The sequence below is a fragment of the Crocuta crocuta genome, unplaced genomic scaffold, assembly GCF_008692635.1.
Source record: "Crocuta crocuta isolate KB4526 unplaced genomic scaffold, BGI_CrCroc_1.0 scaffold262, whole genome shotgun sequence".
NCBI lineage: Eukaryota > Metazoa > Chordata > Mammalia > Carnivora > Hyaenidae > Crocuta > Crocuta crocuta.
In genome coordinates, this window is record NW_027528869.1 from 4,943,337 (window position 1) to 4,963,311 (window position 19,975).

Here is a 19,975-nt window from a genome sequence, read left to right on the forward strand (position 1 = left end):
CCCAACTAAAACCCTGTCCCTGGGACCCGTGCACCCTTCATAAGGTAGAGATATTTTCTTCCTCTCACTGTAGTTCTGGACAGAGAAAGTAAAACCAAGTTAGCTAGTATCATGAAGCCATGATACAATGAATGCTATATACAGCGGATTCATGATTCATGTGAGAAATAAGGGGGAAATTTTCTCTGGGCCAGCATTACATGACTACAGCAAGCTACTTCCTTTATTAAGACATAAGAATTAGGCACACCTGGGTGGTTCAGTCGGTTAAGCCTCCAACTCTTGATCTTAACTCAGGTCAGAATCTCATGGTTCGTGAGTTGGAGCCCCAGACTGGGCTCTGTGCTGATAGCTCAGGATTCTCTCTCTTTCCCTCTCTGCCCCTCCCCCATGCATGCATGCACATGTACTTTCTAAATAAATAAATAAACATTAAAAATTTTTTTATGGGCGCCTGGGTGGCTCAGTCGGTTAAGTGTCCGACTTCAGCTCAGGTCATGATCTCACAGTCCATGGGTTCCAGCCCTACATCGGGCTCTGTACTGACAGCTCAGAGCCTAGAACCTGCTTCAGATTCTGTGTCTCCCTCTCTCTCTGCCCCTCCTCTGCTTGCTCTCTGTCTCTCTCTCAAAATAAAATTTAAAAAAAAAAAAAAATTTTTTTTAAGTGTATTTATTTTTGAGAGAGAAAGACAAAGAGACAGAGCACACATGGGGGAGGGGCAGAGAGAGAGGGAGACACACAATCCCAAGCAGGCTCCAGGCTCTGAGCTGTCAGAACAGAGCCCAATGCGGGGCTTGAACTCACAAGCCGTGAGATCATGACCTGAGCTAAAGTCAAACTCTTAACTGATCAGCCACCCTGGTGCCACCCTGTCAAAAAATAATTTTTTAAAAGAGGCATAAAAATTAGGTGTAGGAATTGTTTGCAATTAGGGGAGGGAGAGAGGCTGGTGGGTCACTTTGCAGCTCTGTTTCTCAAATCAGGAAAGCAGAACTAAGGGATTATACAAGAATGCAACAGAAGAAAGGCCAGAAACACCCTACCAACTCCTGAAACTAGAGCCTCTGGTACCCTGACTAGAAAGATAATTTACACTTCATTTAAGAGAATGTCACTTTAAACTTCTATACTTCTACACATCTTACCATTTCTGAAGATCTACCTTCTGTCTTTTCTCCACTTTCTCTGTAGTCAACTCTATCTGCCACTTCTATTCCACAATGCAGTCTTAAACACCAATGAACACAGCAGTCCAGAAAGATGGTCTGTACTGGATTAATAATCTCCCCCTAAAATTCGTGTCTACCTAGAACTCCAGAGTGTGACTTTATTTGGAAATAGGGTCTTTGCAGATGTAACTGGTTACGATGAGGTCACATTGGATTAGGGTGCACCCTAAATCCAATGACCGGTCTCCTCAGAGGAAGGCCGTGTGAAGACACAGACACAGGAGGAAGGAGGTTACGGCAAGAGAGAAGCAGACACTGGATTTATGTTGTCACAAGCCAAGCAACACCAAGGATTGCCAGCAACCACCAGAAGCTAGGAAGAGACAAGGAGTCTTCCCTAGAGGTTTCAGATGATGCCCGGCCTTGCTAACACCTTCATCTCAGACTTCCAGTTTCCAGAACTGTGAGCCGATCAATTTCTGTTGTTTTAAGCCACCCAGTTTGTAGGACTTTGTGACAGCAGGCCTAGGAAACGAACACACATCTTGATTAGGGTTTCAGCAGCAAGACTCTCCAGTGTTACCGGAGAGGATAAGAGAGCATGAAGAACAGATCTCAATAATGGTACAAACCCACAGGCCGGTCCTCATTTACTAAGAGATCACATTCATTTATTTCTGTGCCTCCTGTCCTTCACAGCAAGATCTATTTGTTCTGTGCAGGACTCTGGCTTACAGTCTGGACCTGCCAATATGCCTAAGGACGCATCCTCCACATTTCTTTGCTTACTGCCCTATCGTCCTGTCCGGGCGAAGCACAATTACATGTATACTTTGGAGACAACAGCTAAGCTTTAGAGCAGTTGTTTTTAACCCAGTTAGTCTCCCCAGAAATAGGCATATACTTCAGAGGCCTACAGACCCTATGTGAGAGACCCCCACCTATTTAGAAAGTTCAGACTTCTCCAGGATAATTCCAGTCTCTTCTCCTTACCCACCAGCTGCACCCCAATTCAGTATCAGCTTGCTCCTGAAGTCCTCCAGTGAACGAAACAGCAAACCTCCATTCACTCTTATCCAAAGGCTCAGAGAGAGAGTTGTTATTATCCAAGCCACCCTACAAAGTCCCATCAGGAAAATAAAATACTCAGGGAGAACTAGCCTCCACTGGTACCCACAACTCAAAACAAAGTCACAGTTATGGCCCCCACTCAATTACTCGTCTCTCCTTTTCTTCTACCCTTTTTCTCCTTTCCTTCTTTCTTACTGACTTCTGACTTTCCTAACTTGAACGTCGCTCAAACGCACCATAATGAGGAGCAACAAACTTTGGAGCAAGCTAAACAAATTAAGCCATGTGTTTAGATTTCAATTAATTGCAAATCCCTTATCCACAGGCATTCCTCTGAAGATGCATTTCTGGCGGAATGTACCCTACACCCTGTATTTACAGAAATCTTCCTGCAAGTAACAATCCACACCTGACTACCACCGGAGACTTTTACTGACGTCTACTTTTCACTTCTTGCCAGATACTTTGACTCTAAGAAACACAATCATTGAAACACGCACTTTCCATTAAGATGTACATGGGAGGTTCCTCTTCAAAACTCCATCTTAAACCACTGGGATCTCTGCAGCCTGGTTCTGCCACTTCACACACTTTCTGCTCTAATAAAATAGTTACATTTGACAAAAATGATTATGTATCTTCTATGAGGAAAAAGCCTTCAGGGCACAAGTCTGTTCATGACCATGAGGCTCACAGTTGTTTCTGATTTCCATTAACCTTCCCCTCTCTGACCCAGTCCCTACAGAGCCATGGTCTATTTTCTCTCCAGGAGCTGATGACCCAGCTTTACATATCCTGAGTTATGTAGCCCTATAGATGGAGACAAAAGAAACCAGTCTTTATGAAGACCGCTTAAACCGAGCAGTCAGGGAAGTGAATGCATCTAGGGATCTAAGACACTCTGCAGTCTTAAGGCCTTTTGTCCATCCCCAAGAAAAACACAACCACCTTTTTAAGCAGGACTTCCCGTTCAAAGCCATCCATCACCTCATTCCTTTGTAGATTTTTAAAAACCACAAATAATGTTTACCTTAATTAAGGATAAGCAATGATTCTGCCACAGAAGTGCCATTGTCTGTTTCTTACCTATTACAAGATCTCACTTAAATTTGTAAAGTCCCTCAACCCATAAAGGTTTTCAAGGAGTTTGAATCTTTTAAAAATAATATTTAAATTTATTAGTTCGCATTCTGTCGAATGAAGCAGAAGCTGAGACTGCTTAAGTATCACCAGTTTAAATTACAGGTCCAGTGCTCCATCAACCTAGTCCTTGACTTGCAGCTGAAAAAGCAAAAGGTCTGTGTGAAGGGACAAAAGAGCACATCTTACTCATGTCGTGACCAAGAAACGAAAGCTGACGGGGGCACCGTAAAATCCGCTGTGCGGTAATGGCACCCTACAGAAGGAGAGCGAGCGCTCGAGGAGATGAGCAGGTTCCGGCCATCACGGTGACGATTTCTGTCTGAGGAACTCTGCTGGGGGCGGGGGGGTCCATTCCCTCCCACTCTCCTTGTACAAACAGAAGGCTGCAATCAAGTCTCTATAAAAGAAATTAACGGCCTTTCCGTTTCTTCATTTTTCCTCCAGCCACCTTGTTCCTGACACCCATAGCACCCTCCCTGTCGTCGTCGTCCCCAGCGTCCTCCCGCACGCGCTTCTTCTTTTCTCCATGTTCCCTCAACTCCTGCAAGAAAAGAGAAAGGAAGGGACTGAAAATGAACTACTGTCACTGAGGGTAACATGTCCTGCCCTCCTCTCCTTAAAATCAAACACTGTGGCGCCTGGGTGGCTCAGTCAGCTAAGCGGCTGACTTCAGCTCAGGTCATGATCTCATAGTTTGTGGGTTTGAGCCCCGCACTGGGTTCTGTGCTGCCAGCTCAGAGCCTGGGGCCTGTCTTCAGATTCTGTGTCTCCTGCTCTGCTCCTCCTCCACTCTCTGCCCTTCCCCCACTCATGCTCTGTCTTTCTCTCTCTCTCAAAAATAAACAAACATTAAAAAAAACCCCAAAACACTAATTAACTCCCTAAAACCTCACACTAGCAAAGGGAGAAGACCAAAATTCCAATCTACAAAAATGTTCACATGAGGGGCACCTGAGTGGCTAGGTCGGTTAAGCGTCCGACTTCGGCTCAGGTCATGATCTCACGGTTCATGGGTTCGAGCCCCATGTTGGGCTCTATGCTGACAGCTCAGAGCCTGGAGCCTGTCTTCAGATTCTGTGTCTCCCTCTCTCTGACCCTCCCCTGCTCATGCTGTCTCTCTCTCAAAAATAAATAAAACATTTAAAATTTTTTTAAAAAAATGTTCACATGAAAATTAAAACAAGCTGTTATTTTCACATGGAAGGCTAGCAAAGACTTAAGAGCATGGTAATACCTAGTATTGGTCAAGGTATGGGTACAACCACATAAACTGTCAATGACAGCTTTTCTGGGTGGGAGAGGGAGGAATCTGGTATTCTGTATTAATTCAAATTTTAACTTCATTTACTCCTCGGCCCAACAATTCTACTTCTAGGAATTTATTCTAGGGAAACAAGTACACAAAGTTGTACATACTAGGATGTCCAACACAGTACTAATTAAAACACAAAACATGTGAAAAAGCATAAACACACTCCAATGTAAGTCATGTTATATATTTATAATGGAATTTTTTATAGCCACTGAGAAGTGATCACATTGCTCTATATTCGTTAAAACAGAAAAAACGTTAATCATATACAATTAGATAAAACCTAATTATGGCCAAAAAAAAAAAATAGCCAAAGGTTATCAAGAGCCAAATGTTCTCTGTAGGGGATAACTTGTATGTCTCATTTACTATTTTTATCTTTCTGTATTTTCTGAAAAAATTTTCCAATGTATATTTAATGCTTTTATAAACCAAAATACCAAATAAAGAAATCCATGTGAACAACAACAACAACAACAAAAAAACAAGTCCACATCCCAGCTACTCAGAAAGCAGCCGGGGGCAGTTTCCTGACTCTCAGACTAGAACTCTAGGGAGCAGACCGCACTTCCTAGGATTCTCCTTTACAATCTTTCCATCCTCACCATTATCATCACTGCTACTTACTGTTAGTAACTATGCAGTCCACGTTAGCTTATCTGGCGCCCAAAAAAACCCTATAAAGTATCAAGGTAATTATCATTCCCAATTTCCAGGCAAGGAACTAATTCTGCAAGGTGAGAAGCACTGTACAAACCACAACGTCCAGTTCACAGCTCGGTCTTCTGATCTCAAGTCCAGAGGTTTTCTTGCCACATGTGAAACAGAACAGTGGCTGAGCATGTGGTCATTGTGGTCAGACTGAGTCCAGACCTTGATTCCAATTACCTACTATCTCTACCCTTTAGTATGCTCATCTTAAATTTGGAATAAAATAATACTTCCTGCAGTTTGTATGAGGACTAACCCAATAGCATCTAGCACGTAGTTAGTATTGTTTGCACAAAAGATGGTGAAAGAGTAAGTTGCATACCATTCGGGCAAATCTCTGGGCTTCAGTGACCCGCTCTGTCAGCATCATCACCTCATCATCCTGTGTTGGAAAGACAGGCAGTTTCTTCCCAATTAAGTGTTCTATGCGCTGGAAGAGTTCCACATCGTACCTGAGGAGGGAAGACTGGTGTGGCTTTGGCTGGCTGACAATACTGATGTCTGTCCACTCCAAAGCTACACATTACATGACATGAAGCAACTGAGCCAGTTATAAATAATACTGAATCACTATTCCTCTTCAGAAGACCGATTAGAGCAACCTTTTGTACACAGCCCACTAGAAAATCACCCAACATATTCTTTACTCCCAGAAAAGCCAAAATTTGTCTCTTTAAAAACAAAATCAGGGCGCCTGGGTGGTTCAGTTGGTTAAGTGTCCGACTTCGGCTCAGGTCATGATCTCATGGTTTGTGAGTTGGAGCCCCACGTTGGGCTCTGTGCCTGGAGTTCAGAGCCCGGAGCCCGCTTCAGATTCTGGGCTTCCCTCTCTCTCTGCCCCTCCCCGACTAGCGCTCTCTCAAAAATAAACATTAAAAAAACTTTTTAAACAAAATCAAAATAATTATTTGAATACTTTGAGTTGAGGGAAGAGTCACTGCTCTCCAGCGTCAGTAGCTGAAAGAAAGGGCAGGGGTTTCTTTGTGTGTTTCTATACGCCAAATGCTACACTAGATCTGATACATATATGTATATATATCCAATCTTCATTAAAGCCCTGTTAGGTAGGTACCATTATTTCCACTTTACAAATGCTGAAAACAGCACAAGGGAGGTTAAGTAACTACTACAGTAAATGGTAAAGTCAAGGCACCAAGTCAGTCTGCACCAAAGCTCTGCTCTTTTCTCTGCATTGTTCTGCCCCTGAAGTCAATTTCCTTACTGGGTGACAAAGGTGATAGCCTTGCCAGAACGCCCAGCTCGAGCGGTTCGACCTACTCGATGGATGTAATCCTGAAACAAAAAGCATAAATAAATCTGAGTTACATAAAATATAAATAAAAAACTATGCACTCAAACTTCTGAAAGGAAATAAACTCATGCTGAAACATGGAAAAATGGACTGGGCAATTTGTTGAAATAAATCTACTTCATCTTTTTTTAAATTTTCCTTGCAGCACACAGAATCGACTCTCTTTTCTTTACAGAGAGACAAATCTAAAGCATACCTATGTGGCTGCAGGCAACATGGTCTAGAGGAAACAGCACCGGATCCAGAGGCAGACCTGCATCATGGCTCTGGTCTTACCACCTACCAGCTACACAACTATCTACAAGCCCACAGCCTCTCTGGATCTTGGTTTCCATCTATAAAGCAGGGACAGAAATGCATGGCCAAACTCAGAGCTACTGGGAACGTCAATGACACAGCACCTTGCCTACAGCAGTTAAAGACAAAGCCAAGAGATACTAGTTGTTCTGGGGGCGGTTCTGTCCTCCCCAGGGGAGCTCGGGACATGTCAGGCCACATGTGCATTTGTCACAATGTCACCTGTGGGCAGAGGCCAGGAATGCTAAGCGTCCAAAAATGCGAAGGAGAGCCCCACAGCCAAGAATCTGCTGGCCCAAAACATTAACAGTGCCAAGGCTGAGGAACCCTGAGAAACACTAGGAACCACAAGCTGACGATTCTGAAGACATGAGACTGACAAAGATCAGCACGTGCTGCACCTCCCCTGTGGTCTCATACCTCTCTTCGGCTATCCTCATTCACATTTATTAATATCACATCCTCAGGCACATGAAGATAATGAGAATAAATAAACCAAGAGCTTTCTCAGTTTTTGATACTCAACTAATAGAGGATGGGGGGGTGGGGAACAAGTTTTAACTACAGAGAGACAGAAAACATTCCATTAAGAAATACATCTTGGGGGCGCCTGGGTGGCTTAGTCGGTTAAGCGTCCGACTTTCGCTTAGGTCATGATCNACCCCATGTAGGACTCTGTACTGACAGCACAGAGCCTGTTTGGGATTTTCTCTCTCTCTCTCTCAAAATAAATAGGTAAACATTAAAAAAAAAAAAAAAAAAGAATATTTTAAAAAATACATTGGAATATTATTCAACCATAAAAAAAGAACTGATTCTTGCCATCTGCAACAAGAGAGATGGACCTTAAGGACACCATGCTAAGTAAATAAGTCTGAGAAAGATGGTGTATGATCTAATTTGTATGTGGAATCTAAAAAAAGCAAAAAAACAAACTGAGCTCATAATATAGAGAACATACCTGGTGGTTGCCAAAGGTGGGAATAATGGGAGCGGGGAATCAACTGAGTGAAGGGAGTCAGAAAGTACAAACTCCAAGTTATAAAACAAGTAAGCCACGGGGGTGAAATGTACAGCACAGCAAGTACAACTGATAATGCCGCATTACAGATTTGAAAGCTGCTAAAAGAGTAGACCTTGAAAGTTCTCAGCGTAAGAAAAAAATTCATAATGATGTATGGTGACAGATACTAACTAGACTTGTGATAATCATTTTGTGATATATACAAAGATATCATGTTATACAACTGAAACTCATCTTTTATGTCAATTATACCTCAATTTAAAAAAACGAAAGAAACACACTTCAGAACTAGAAAGTCAGGTCATCAAGGGCACCTGGGTGGCTCAGTCAGTTGAGCATCCAACTTCAGTGCAGGTCATGATCTCACAGTTTGTGGGTTCCAGCCCCCTGTGAGGCTCTGTGCTGACAGCTCAGAGCCGAGAACCTGCTTCAGATTCTGTGTCTCCCTCTCCCTCTGCTCCTCCCCTGTTCACACCATCTCTCTCAGAAATAAACATAAAAAAAAGTTTTTTTAAAAAAAAAAGAAAGTCAAGTCAGCAACGGGACTCACCTTGGAATGGGTAGGAATGTCAAAGTTAACAACTACATCCACATGAGGTATGTCCAATCCTCGGCTTGCAACATCAGTTGCTAGAAGAATAGAACGAGCCTTTGCCTTAAACTTATTAAGGGATCCGAGGCGTTTGCTCTGAGATGATGAAAAGAAATGAGAAGAACGTTAATCTTGGAAAACTAAGGAATCTCAGATTCTAAGACACATAAACTAGAAACACTAAGTATAAGAACCAAGACAGAAATTTTTAAAAGGATGTTTCCCCTAAGGCCAGACTGGGATTCACAGGTCAAAAGGAAACATGGAAGCAACAAAAAAATATTTAAGACTGAGGCTAGAAAATACTAACATGAAATGGGGATTATTTAACATGACAGGTAGTTGAAAAATAATTTGTTAAAAATCTTTAGAGGCCAAAGAATCAACGTTAGCATGAGGGCTGAAAAAATCAACTCGAAAGCTTCCATAGCAGACAAATAACTACGGAATCTTCTTTTTTTTTTTTTTTAATTTTCTTTTTTTTTATTTATTTCTAGGAGAGAAAGAGAGACAGCGTGAGCAGGGGAGGGTCAGAGAGAGAGGGAGTCACAGACTGAAACAGGCTCCAGGCTCTGAGCTGGCAGTCAGCACAGAGCCCGATGCGGGGCTCGGACCCACAAAACGCGAGATCATGAACTAAGCGAAAGTCGGACGCGTAACCGACTAAGCCACCCAGGCGCCCCTAACTATGGAATCTTCTAATGTGAGCCTCTTGCTATCCTAAAAGGAGGAAGCAAGCATCCAGAGCAACACTTTAAAGCCCATAAAATCAAAACAATTCTGGGAAGATGCATGAACACCACACGTAGTTATTATCCAGAACTACTGCTATAAGCTTTACCCTGCTCGTGCCCCCGGTTCACCACTAATGATGCCGAAGAATCTTTACCTGACTCATCTGTCCATGGAGGGGGATAGCAGTGAAGCCAAGATTGCGAAGCAGCAAAGCTGTTCTCTGAGTATTGTTACAGGTGCTGCAGAAGATCATAAAGGAGTTTCCAGCCAGTTCATTTAGAATGTAAACCAGGTACGTATCCTAAGTTACAAACCCAAAACAATATAAGTAACTGACCTGGAAGAAAAGACTGGAGTCCTGGGAATATAAATTACGTAAAAGGCTGAGCCTATAGCTACTTCTCAATTCCCAGACCCCAGATGACAGTTTTGCACTCCTGAAGCAGCATGATCATCTCTGTGAACCATAAATTTCACATGCCTGAAGCCAAGCACAAGGAGATCTATACTCAGCAACCAGGGAAAGTCCTTACATCAAAGCACAAAATGAGGGTCCCTTGCCTATAAAAAAGCCACATAATCAACAGACAAAAGAAAAACTACTTCAAGAATGGGGCTGGGAAGGATTTACATCACAACTTCATTATTGTGGTTTAGCATGCTGTGAATTCTCGGAATGTTTGCCTTTATCTGTGATAAATATAAGCACAGTATGTGTTCTAAAACAAACAGTAGCACAGCTCTTAGCTAATCAAAAGTGGACACACTTTCAGATGCTTTAGTGAGGAGGGAGAGGCAGGAATGATCAAAATAAACACTTTACCTTGAATTTAGAAGGAATAAAAATGTAATATTGCTGTAATTTCTCAACTGTCTGGTATTTGGAGGAAACAGCACATTTCACAGGATTCTTCAGTGCTGCTCGCTGAAGTTTTTGCACCTGCAGAAAAAAACCTGGAATAGTACACTGATTCCTAAATGCTGTTTTTATTTTTCACTTAATAAAGATGAAATCAGAGGTCCTAGAAAATTTCACCTTCTTGGTCATGGTAGCTGAGAAGAGAAACGTTTTCCGATCTCGGGGAATCACTTTGAGGATCTTGTCTACCTAAGGCATAAAGAAGAAAGGGTACCAATGTAACATTCAGACTGGACACTTACAAATGATCTTTGTGAAGGACAGAGTGAAAACTTAGTATGTCACTGTGGGAATTTGGGGACTCAAAAATTCAATTCAACTCAACTAAAATTTACTGAATATTCATTATTTGATACCTTACTATATGCTGTTAAAAATGCCATTCAGAGAAAAGAACAGTTTAAATTACAATAGAGCTACTCTGAAAGTCAAGAATAAGCGCTCATCAACTAACTAATCTATGAGTGGGTCGGCTATGATGACAGAAAATAAAGATATTTCAAGGTATACGAAAGAGGTATAAATCAAATGAAATAGAAAAGAAACCTGGTGGAAATTTCTCACCTCTAAAGCCACAGTCAGACTGTATTCTAAAGAGGATACTGCGGCACTGACAAGGGGAAGGGCACCAAGATTGAAAAAGGCTGCAGAAACATTTAAATTAACTGATAACGATAACTCGTATTCCACAAAGCAGGTGTGCAATGAACCGTATTTTGAAAACAGGGCACTTGAGATGCCCTACAATGAGTTAAGAAATTGAGTGCTCACCTCTGTCTCAAAATCCATATTCAATATTCGGTCTGCCTCATCCATAACCAAGTACTTGAGCGCTCTTAAGTTGAAACCTTTTGTATTTTCCAAGTGGTCTATCAGTCGACCAGGAGTTGCTATCAAGAAAGGTTGACGAGAAAGGGCAAGGTTTGAGAACTAGGGCAAAAAGACAGTTACCAACCACCCCACACACCAAGCCCCCAAACTTTCGGAAATTAAAAAATAAAACAGGGCCACAAAACTCCTTCCTTCAAAATCTTTCTACACAAAGAAGTTTATGCAACATGGATAGATTTTCTCCAATTCATCATTGTCAGTGCCTTTTACCACTGTCAATCACTCACCTATTATTACATGTGGTTTTTTCGCCAGGGCCAGAGACTGGGACATTGAATCAATTCCACCTACAATCACAGCTACAGAAATAAAAAGAATACAGAAGAGAGGTCCTCAATTTTTTCCATAGTTCACTGAATACCTTTTAAGCCAGTGCTAGATTTCTACTTAAATTTTTCTTCCCATATAACTTTCCCCGAAGCTAAAATACCAAATGAGCTCTTAAGGTCAATAAACTCGTGTTAATAACATTTCCTCCTATTCTCTGTTTCCGCTCACTCTCCACTTGTGAAGAAACTCTGCAATTCCTTTCCTCTCAGACACTTACCACTTTGCACACCAATAGAAGACCCCAGGGCTTCAAACTGCTCTGAGATCTGAAAGGCTAGCTCCCGAGTGGGCGTGAGAACTAAGGCAAACAATCGCTGGGGCGTCTCCAGCAGCGCATTCAGAATGGGCAAAGCGAAGGCCCCTGTTTTTCCAGAGCCAGTTTCTGCCAGCCCGATGATATCACGACCTAGGAAGAAAAAGAAAACATCTAACAGCAAAGAAATGCTCTCTGCGTTATTTCCCATTTTCTATAACGACACAAGGTGGGCACAAAGTAGACAATGAATAAACATTTGATGAACTGGAGGGAGAGGAAGGTTGAACAGACAGAAGACATAGTCTCTGTCCTAGGGAAGCTTAAAATCCAGGGGTGACATACACAAATATGATATAATGTGGAAGGATCTTTAAAACCGGCCCCTACAACATACAGTGAGAACACAAAGGAAGGAGTAACTAACTGCCCAGAGGAGTCAGGAAAGGCTAATAGACCTGATGGGTAAATTAAATCTGAAGTACGCAGAGAAAGAAAAGAAGCACGTTCCTATATGAGAATAGAGGATGGAGGCTTTAAGGAACGCAGCCATGTGCAGGGAGAGTGAGAGGTGTTAAGGAGGGTGAGAGAGAAGAATGAGGCTAGAAAGGAAACTCATAAGCCATGCTGGGATGTTCTGATGTCTTCCCGTAGGAGAGAGAATTGAAGGATGTTAAGCAGGAAACATGATGATCAATATCACTCCTTAGGAAGATAATCCCTAGGCCTGATGGCATAATGAGCCAAGGAGCTCAACAGGACGGGCATTTACACTGCTTCTTCTAGGAGAAGGTGGCCCTAAGTAACCCCTTAAGAAGAGGTCCCCACGGTTTGTTACCACCAATCAAGCTGTAACTCTAGGGTTTGGAAATGAACTCCCAAAGCAAGCCCACCATCTCTAGGCCGGCGGGCTGCAGACCCCAGGGCAGCTGTGCACTACAACAGAGCCCACTGAGAACGCTTCCCGGCGATAACGACCTGCAGGGCTGATGCTCACGTTGTTCCCTGACTCCACAGAACTGCCGAGATTTCCCCCACAATAGACCCCTTTTCCCTGAGGTTACCTGAACGTGACTCTCTTCCTTATGACCTAAAGTAACCTAAACAAACAGAATGGGGAACACAGAGGAAAAATGGGAGTTCAGTTAGGATACCGGGGGAGTTAGGATGGTGGTCTGAACTCGGGCGAGGCAGTGAGGATAGAAACAAGCGAGATGTACGCAGTAATAGAAGAAAACGTGGTTGACACAAGGGTTTCTAGCTTGGAAAACTCAAAAGCCATGAACTGAGATAAGGGCTTATAGAAAACTAGTTCTGGTGAGGAAAACAATGACCCTGGTTTGAACATCGGGAACTTGAGGTTTCTGCAACAGGCTCAGAGAGAAACAGCTAAAACTAGTTGGACACACTTGTTTGGAGCTCAGCAGAGAAGTACAGGCTGGAAACACCGACGCGGGAGCCATGGGCACCCTAACAGTCGTGCTCCCCCAAGGGCAGACACATCAGAATAACCTGTGGGATCTTTATACCTATACATGCCTAGGTCACACATGTGGAAATTCTGCTACAGTGTTTCTAGAAATCTCCACTGTTAGGTAATTCTGATGTGCACTGAGACTCACTGATGCAGACAGTGTTAAGGCTTCAGGACTAGAGGAGAAATCTTAGTAGTGTTTTTAGAGTAATGTGGGGAAAAAAAAGGATAAAGACAGAATTAACCTTACAAGGAAAAAGGAAAGGAACCAGAAGAATCTCAGAAAGAATAGCTGGAAAGACAGAAGACAGTACTGGCTTGAAACTGAGGAGGAAGAGAGCTCAAGAAAGGAGAGGAGTTGATATCAAGTAGAACAGACTTCTCAACATCCGTCTATTAGACACCGATCACTTAAACCAGGTCCTGCCGTGCCAGAGCAAACAGCAGAGTCTAGTGAATTCTAATTTGCCCTTCTAAGCAGTAACATCGATGTTACCTATAAAAGTACAGGTGTAGATGTGGATTGTAAGTCAGACCAGACAATGGACTAATTTTGTCAAGGTCGCAACAAATGACAATATAGAGATAAAATTTCTCCCTCATTTACTAACTTTAATGTTCCTCTTGGTTGGAGGGGCAGTAGCAGTGCATTCAACAGCCTCTACCTATTCATGAGCTAAGGGCTTCCAAAGCGTTTTATTCCCCAGCTTTGTGGGGATTCTGCCCTCCCTCCCTGCCTGGATGCAACACGACTTCTGGAACAGGAAGCCACCACCACCACACTGGGATATGTTCCCCTTTTCTTACGAGGGAAATCTTAAAACCGCAGAAGGGGTATACAAGAAAGACTTAGGGAAATAAAGGAGCTTAAGTCTCTCAATCCCTGTGTCTGTGAGCAATGCCCACCGCCCTCAAAGCAATATTCACTTTGTGAAATTAATTTTTCTCTCTCGTCTCCTTTCTTCTGCTCACAACCTGTAAGCCTTTCCCATGGGAGTATCTGTGTGGAATGCACACCCGGTAGGAGGATCAGGATACATCCATTCACCTGCCACATGGCTAGCACCTAACTCGACTGCTCGGTATAACGGCAGCCATTCAAGAAACTGTCTGAAATTCCTAGAGGGCTTCGAGTGATCTCTGAATTAAAAATTAACTGAATATATAAAACAGATGGGAAGAAAAGCATCCTCAAAAATCATCAAAAGATTTTGATCTCCCCATTCTAACACTCTGTGACACAGAGCCCAGAACACAGGCTTTTCACTAGAACATCCTATTATTCAAATTCTAGCTCCACCAATAACAAGTTATGTGCACCTACCCAAGGTACTTAATCCACTGGCCTTCAGTTTCACCAATAAACTAATCATCCCTGCCTTTCAGAATTGTTTAGGGTTTGGAACAATGGATGGACCCAGGACTCCGTAATTTTGTAGAAACTGACACCATCATTAGTACTCAAACTAAAATTTTAAGGTTAATTTAAGAGAAGACGAAAGAAAACCCTTGTTAGATTATTTCAACCTCTTGCTTAGAGCCAGCATCCACAGGTTTTCTGAACAAAGCATTTGCAAACTGCTGCTTAGAACGAGATAAGCTCAAGAATAAGAAAAAAAGACTTCCCATGGTGATTATGTCAGTCACATGACTCAGTTCCTAGTAATCTTTCATTGACTCCTACCTTCTCTGCATTAAATACAAACTTTTACTGAAAACGTTATAAACACTTGAAGAATTATTACCCCTGCCTAATTTTGGTTCATTCTTCCAGCACGTGCTATAGGGCAAGCAGGAAAACGCCAGAACGCACCAACCCTTCTTTTTGCTTTTTAAAGCAACTGCAGTACCGCTGACTGCTGAAACTTCTTCCCCACTGACGGCCTTCACACACTCCTTGTCCCTGACCGCTTAGCGTCTCTAAACGAGTTGGAAGGGTCTACTGCCCCCTCCCTCCCACACTCGCCCTTACCTCATTTCTCATTTGTAGGACACTGGACTCTCGTGATTTCAACCCGCTACAGAGCCGCCATTTCTCCCCTCTGTCATCCTTGACCCCACGTGGCAACCTCAGCCATTTCCACGGTTTCAGCGACGACTTCCCTTTGGATGTGGCGTCTGCACCCAGTTGTGGGCTCTTCATCAAGCTCTAATCCCCAGATCCCACCTCTGCATTAATCAAGGCTATTTCTTTGATGCCTAAAATCAATTATTTCCAACTGAACTCCTCTTTCCTGAAGTTATTTTTCCCCCCATGTTCCCTTTTCACACCAGTAATATGTCGTAAACACACAGGCAACGATCCTAGATTTCCCTACCACTCACCCTGCACTAACAAACTACTTATAAAATCATGATGATTCTTTTTCTATCATTTTTCTCTTTTCCATTCTCACTACCACTAACCTACCCTTTATTTATTGCCAAAATTACTGCAATGCCCTCCTAATTGGTCTCCCAGCCTCTGGTCTCTCATCTCTAAACGACCTGACAAAGCTATGGGATTAATATTCCAAGAACACAACTGTAAGCATTCCATCCTCCTGCTAGAAAAATAATCTCCAAAGGCACTCCACTGCCCCCGGAACAAAGGCCAAATTCCTTTAGCCAGGATTTAAGTCCTGCATAATCTGGCCCCAAAGACTTTACTAATCCTTTCCGTCCTTTTCTCTTAACAGAGAGTTAAGTATTTGCAGGCCTCCACACATGCCCATGTGTCCCAGCCTCCTTCGCTTTTTTTCATGTTGTTCCCTATGCCTAGAAAGTCCTCCCCTCCCATCATGCATGAGTGTCTAAATCTTATTCAGTCTTCAATTTGGTTCAGCTCGATGTCTTGCCAATCAAAAATAAAGTTTTCTCTAATCCATTCCAATGAGTAGTAATCCGTTCTCCTCCCTCAGTGCGCTTGGAATGTAACTTTCTTATGTCCCAGTTCACTTTGTAATAGATTTATAAGTATCTCCTTACTAGGCTCTAAGTTCTTAGGGTGGGCAGGATCTTAACTTCCGGGTCCGTACACTTGTATCAGTACACATGGAGCAAAGGGAATTTCAGAAAGTCTAAATCCTTGTCCACACAACAGCTCTTCAAATCACGGAAGCCAATGATCATATCCCACCCAGATCTCCTCTTCTCCAGACTGAATGCTCTCAGTTCCTTTAACAAATTAGGACTATTCTTGATACCATACCCCTCTCACTGCCACTCAGCTGGTCCCTCAAAACTGGGCCCCAGAACTAAACATAATATTCTAGGTGTGTTCTAACCAGTAAAGACATTTCTCTCTCTCTAGAGCTAGTTCAGGAGCCCTTAACCTGGACCGTGTGGGAGAGGAATTCAGGGTGACGGGTACATTCTACGTACAGATACACTTATACGAGTGTTTCTGCTTGACCTGGAAAATCTCTTGTACTAATGTAGCTAAGATTACATTCATTTTCTCTAAGGATCTTAATGAATTTCAGTCAACATTGCTGGGTCGCTCTGACCACCAACCCTAATGCTGTGAAGGTGGGCTTTGGGAATCTAAGCGCAGGGCTTTACCTCAACTCCTATGAAAGTCCACCCTGTTAGTTTTGGTCTCGCTAGTCATCAACCAACATGTGAGCCATTCTTCTGAATATCTGATAAACACGTCTCACAAAGTGAGAGCTCTCAACTCCTCTAGATACAAGCGTGTGTTCCGGGCACCGTAAATCTGCACGTATCGAACTCCTAATTTCTAACAAGTTTCTTGTTAGTACACTTTACTCCGTTGTGTTCTTAAAGTCAGCATCTGTTGCAAACAACAAATCTCCTTACAGAAAGTAAGCTCAGTAGAACAGAGTTACTTTTTCAAAAGCCAGTAAGCCACAATTTTGGATCTTTTTAAAATTTTTTTTAACATTTATTTATTTTTGAGAGACAAAGAGACACAGAGTGTGAGCAGCGGAGGGTCAGAGAGAGAGGGAGAGACAGAATGTGAAGCAGGCTCCAGGCTCTGAGCTGTCAGCACAGAGCCCGAAGCCAGTCTGGAACCCACAGCCCGTGAGGTCATGACCTGACCCAAAGTTGGACACTTAACCAACTGAGCCATCCAGGTGCCCCCACAAATTCTGTATCTTTAATGACCACATTTTTACATTACTTGAAGCATACAACATCAGCTCTCAAAACTGGTGAGTTTTTAAAACTGAACCTGTATTAAGCCACATATTTAATTTCAACGTACCTTGTAAGGCCAAAGGAATAGCTTCAATCTGGATCTTTGTGGGCTTTGTCCATCCCAACTGGTCACAGGCTTCACACAACACATCTGTCACACCCTTGAAATTCAGAAAAATACACTTTAGCAGGGAAGAACACACACACTTGCCTCCCAGTTAGTTATTCTTCTAACTTTTTTTAAATGTTTATTTTATTTTTGAGAGAAAGAGAGAGCATGAGGAGGGGAGGGGCAGACAGAGGTGGAGGCACAGACTCTGACGCAGGCTCCAGGCTCCAAACTATCATATCAGCACAGAACCTGCTGCCGGGCTCGAACCCCCAAACCACGAGATCATGACCTGAGCCAACGTCGGATGCTTAACCGACTCAGCCACCCAGGCGCCCCTGCCTCCCTGCTAATCGAATGACCGTCGGGCCCACCCTGCCGGTGGTGACACGTGCATCCCTTACACTTGGAGCTTACTGGGTCCTACTTAACTATGAGCACTATTGAGATGGTAGTACCTCAAGACTTAACACTTTCTACTCAAAGAGACAAACCCAAGTTCTTCACATGTACTATTTCAGTTAAGGCTCACAATTCTATGAAGTACGTATGATTACCCCCAATTTACAGATGTGGAAAGTGAGGCGCCGCGAGGTAACAACGTGCCCCTAGTAAGCGACTGGGTCAGAATCCAAACCCGTTACGTCTTACACCGAGTGAAGGGGTGGGTGTATTTGCAAATACAAACGTCGCCACCCCAAAATGGAGAAAAGTGCGAATGGGGACCCTCAGGGACGGGCAGCCCTCCCACCATCCAACCCAGAGGCTTACGGGGAGCGTCTGGAGCCCAAGCTTCGGAAACTCTTAAGGAAACCCGAGCTAGGCCCCAGCGGCGTCTCCACACTATTAGCCGGAACTAAGGCAAATGGACTCGGCCCGCGTCCAGGGCCAGCAGTACAGACAAAAGCCGGCGTCATCCACACTCACCAGATCTTTAAACGTTTTCGTTTCCTCCTCCAGCACCGCCGGCTGAGGGGCCTCAGGGGGAGAATCGTGCTCCTCGGGCGCCGCCATGCCTTCCGCGCACTCCGGAAGCGGGTTGGCGGCGCGCGGGGTGCCGGGAAATGTAGTTTTAGTTCTCCCCGGCCAGCGTGTTCTGGGCGCCCCCCTGCGGGTTTGTTGGGATTTGCTGGCCGGAGGGCAGAGGCTTCCAGGAAGGAGCTTAGTTTTTAAAAGGGGCGCGCGGGTGGGCATAAACGCGAGGGCTTGGGGAAGTGAGAGGAGTGCAGAAGGGCCTGACGACCTGGGCCTCCTATCTGTCCTTTAGGAGCCTTTTAAGAAGTTATCCCCACCTCTCCCACCTGTTATGTTCCTTGCTTTTCCAACCACAGAGCATTGAAAAGGTTGATACCACAATACTATTTATTTTAATTGTTTCATTCGTTTACTCAGTAAGAGCCCACCATATGCTAGGGCTGTGCCAGATGCCTAGTGACCAGGACAGCATCCGTTGCTGTGGAGAATACAGCTAATAAATAAATGATCACAGATCATTTCCAATTGTGAAAAATGCTAGGATGTAACAAGCGAATAAAAATAATGGAGAGTAACCTGGGAAGGGCAGTTTGCGGGGATAACTGTGAGCTTGGGCAAGGCCTCTGGGAGGCAGTGATAGTTGAGCTGAGATCTCACTGTTGAGAAAAAGAAAGTCCCTTGAAGAGTCCAGGGGACAATTTCAGACTAAGGGAATAGCAAGTATATAGGTCCGGAGGAAGGGTAGCCAAGGAGGCTGTTCTGGGAAACGGTCTGCCATTACTGAGGCAAATCCAGTTATTTTATGTTGCATGTCCTGTTCCCAGCAAGCACACTCCTCCGGCATGCGGGTTCTCACATGGTGCCAGTGTTCATAATATGCTGGAGGTGGGGAGTTAGGGGCAGCTGGTATGCATCCTTGGGGGAGTGGATAATTAAAACGTGTCCACAGTGTGAGCAAATGTGCCTATAACAATAGGGCTAGATCTCAAAAACCTAGTGCTGAGTGGGAAAATTATAAAGTATGTCATGTATATTTAAAATATATACCCAGAGGGTGCCTGGAGGGCTTAATTGGTTGAGCATTAGACTCTTGATTTTGGCTCAGGTCATGATCCCAGGTTCGTGGGATCAAGCCCTGTGTCCATGCTGAGCATGCAGCCTGCTTAAGATTCTCATTCTCTCTCTCTCTCTCTCTCTCTCTAAAATAATAATAATTTAAAAAATGGGGGCACCTGGGTGACTCAGTAGGTTAAGCATTCAACTTCAGCTCAGGTCATGATCTCGCAGTTCGTGGGTTCGAGCCCAGCATCGGGCTCTGTGCTGACAGCTCAGAGCCTGGAGCCTGCTTTGGATTCTGCGTCTCCTTCTCTCTCTCTGCCCCTCCCCTGCTCGCTCTCTCTCTCTCTCTGTCTAACTCAAAAATAAATAAATGTTTAAAAAATTCAAATTGAATGCCCTGTAAATGATAGGTGGATGAATTGCAACTCAGCTAAGCACTGGGAGCAAGTATGA

General features: G+C 43.7%; 1 protein-coding gene across 1 annotated transcript; it reads right to left on the reverse strand.

Annotated features, from left to right (window-relative positions):
* Positions 1 to 3,395: 3,395 nt before the first annotated feature.
* DDX47 (DEAD-box helicase 47) lies at positions 3,396 to 18,519 on the reverse strand. The gene is made up of 12 exons (XM_077756453.1): positions 18,416 to 18,519; positions 17,447 to 17,540; positions 11,727 to 11,915; positions 11,407 to 11,478; positions 11,060 to 11,178; positions 10,406 to 10,477; positions 10,193 to 10,309; positions 9,524 to 9,670; positions 8,593 to 8,730; positions 6,632 to 6,702; positions 5,732 to 5,861; positions 3,396 to 3,927 (listed from the first exon to the last, which is right to left on the reverse strand). The coding sequence occupies exons 1-12, from the start codon at positions 18,500 to 18,502 to the stop codon at positions 3,796 to 3,798; spliced, it is 1,368 nt and encodes a 455-aa protein (XP_077612579.1). The 5' UTR covers positions 18,503 to 18,519; the 3' UTR covers positions 3,396 to 3,795.
* Between the last annotated feature and the right edge of the window lie 1,456 nt (positions 18,520 to 19,975).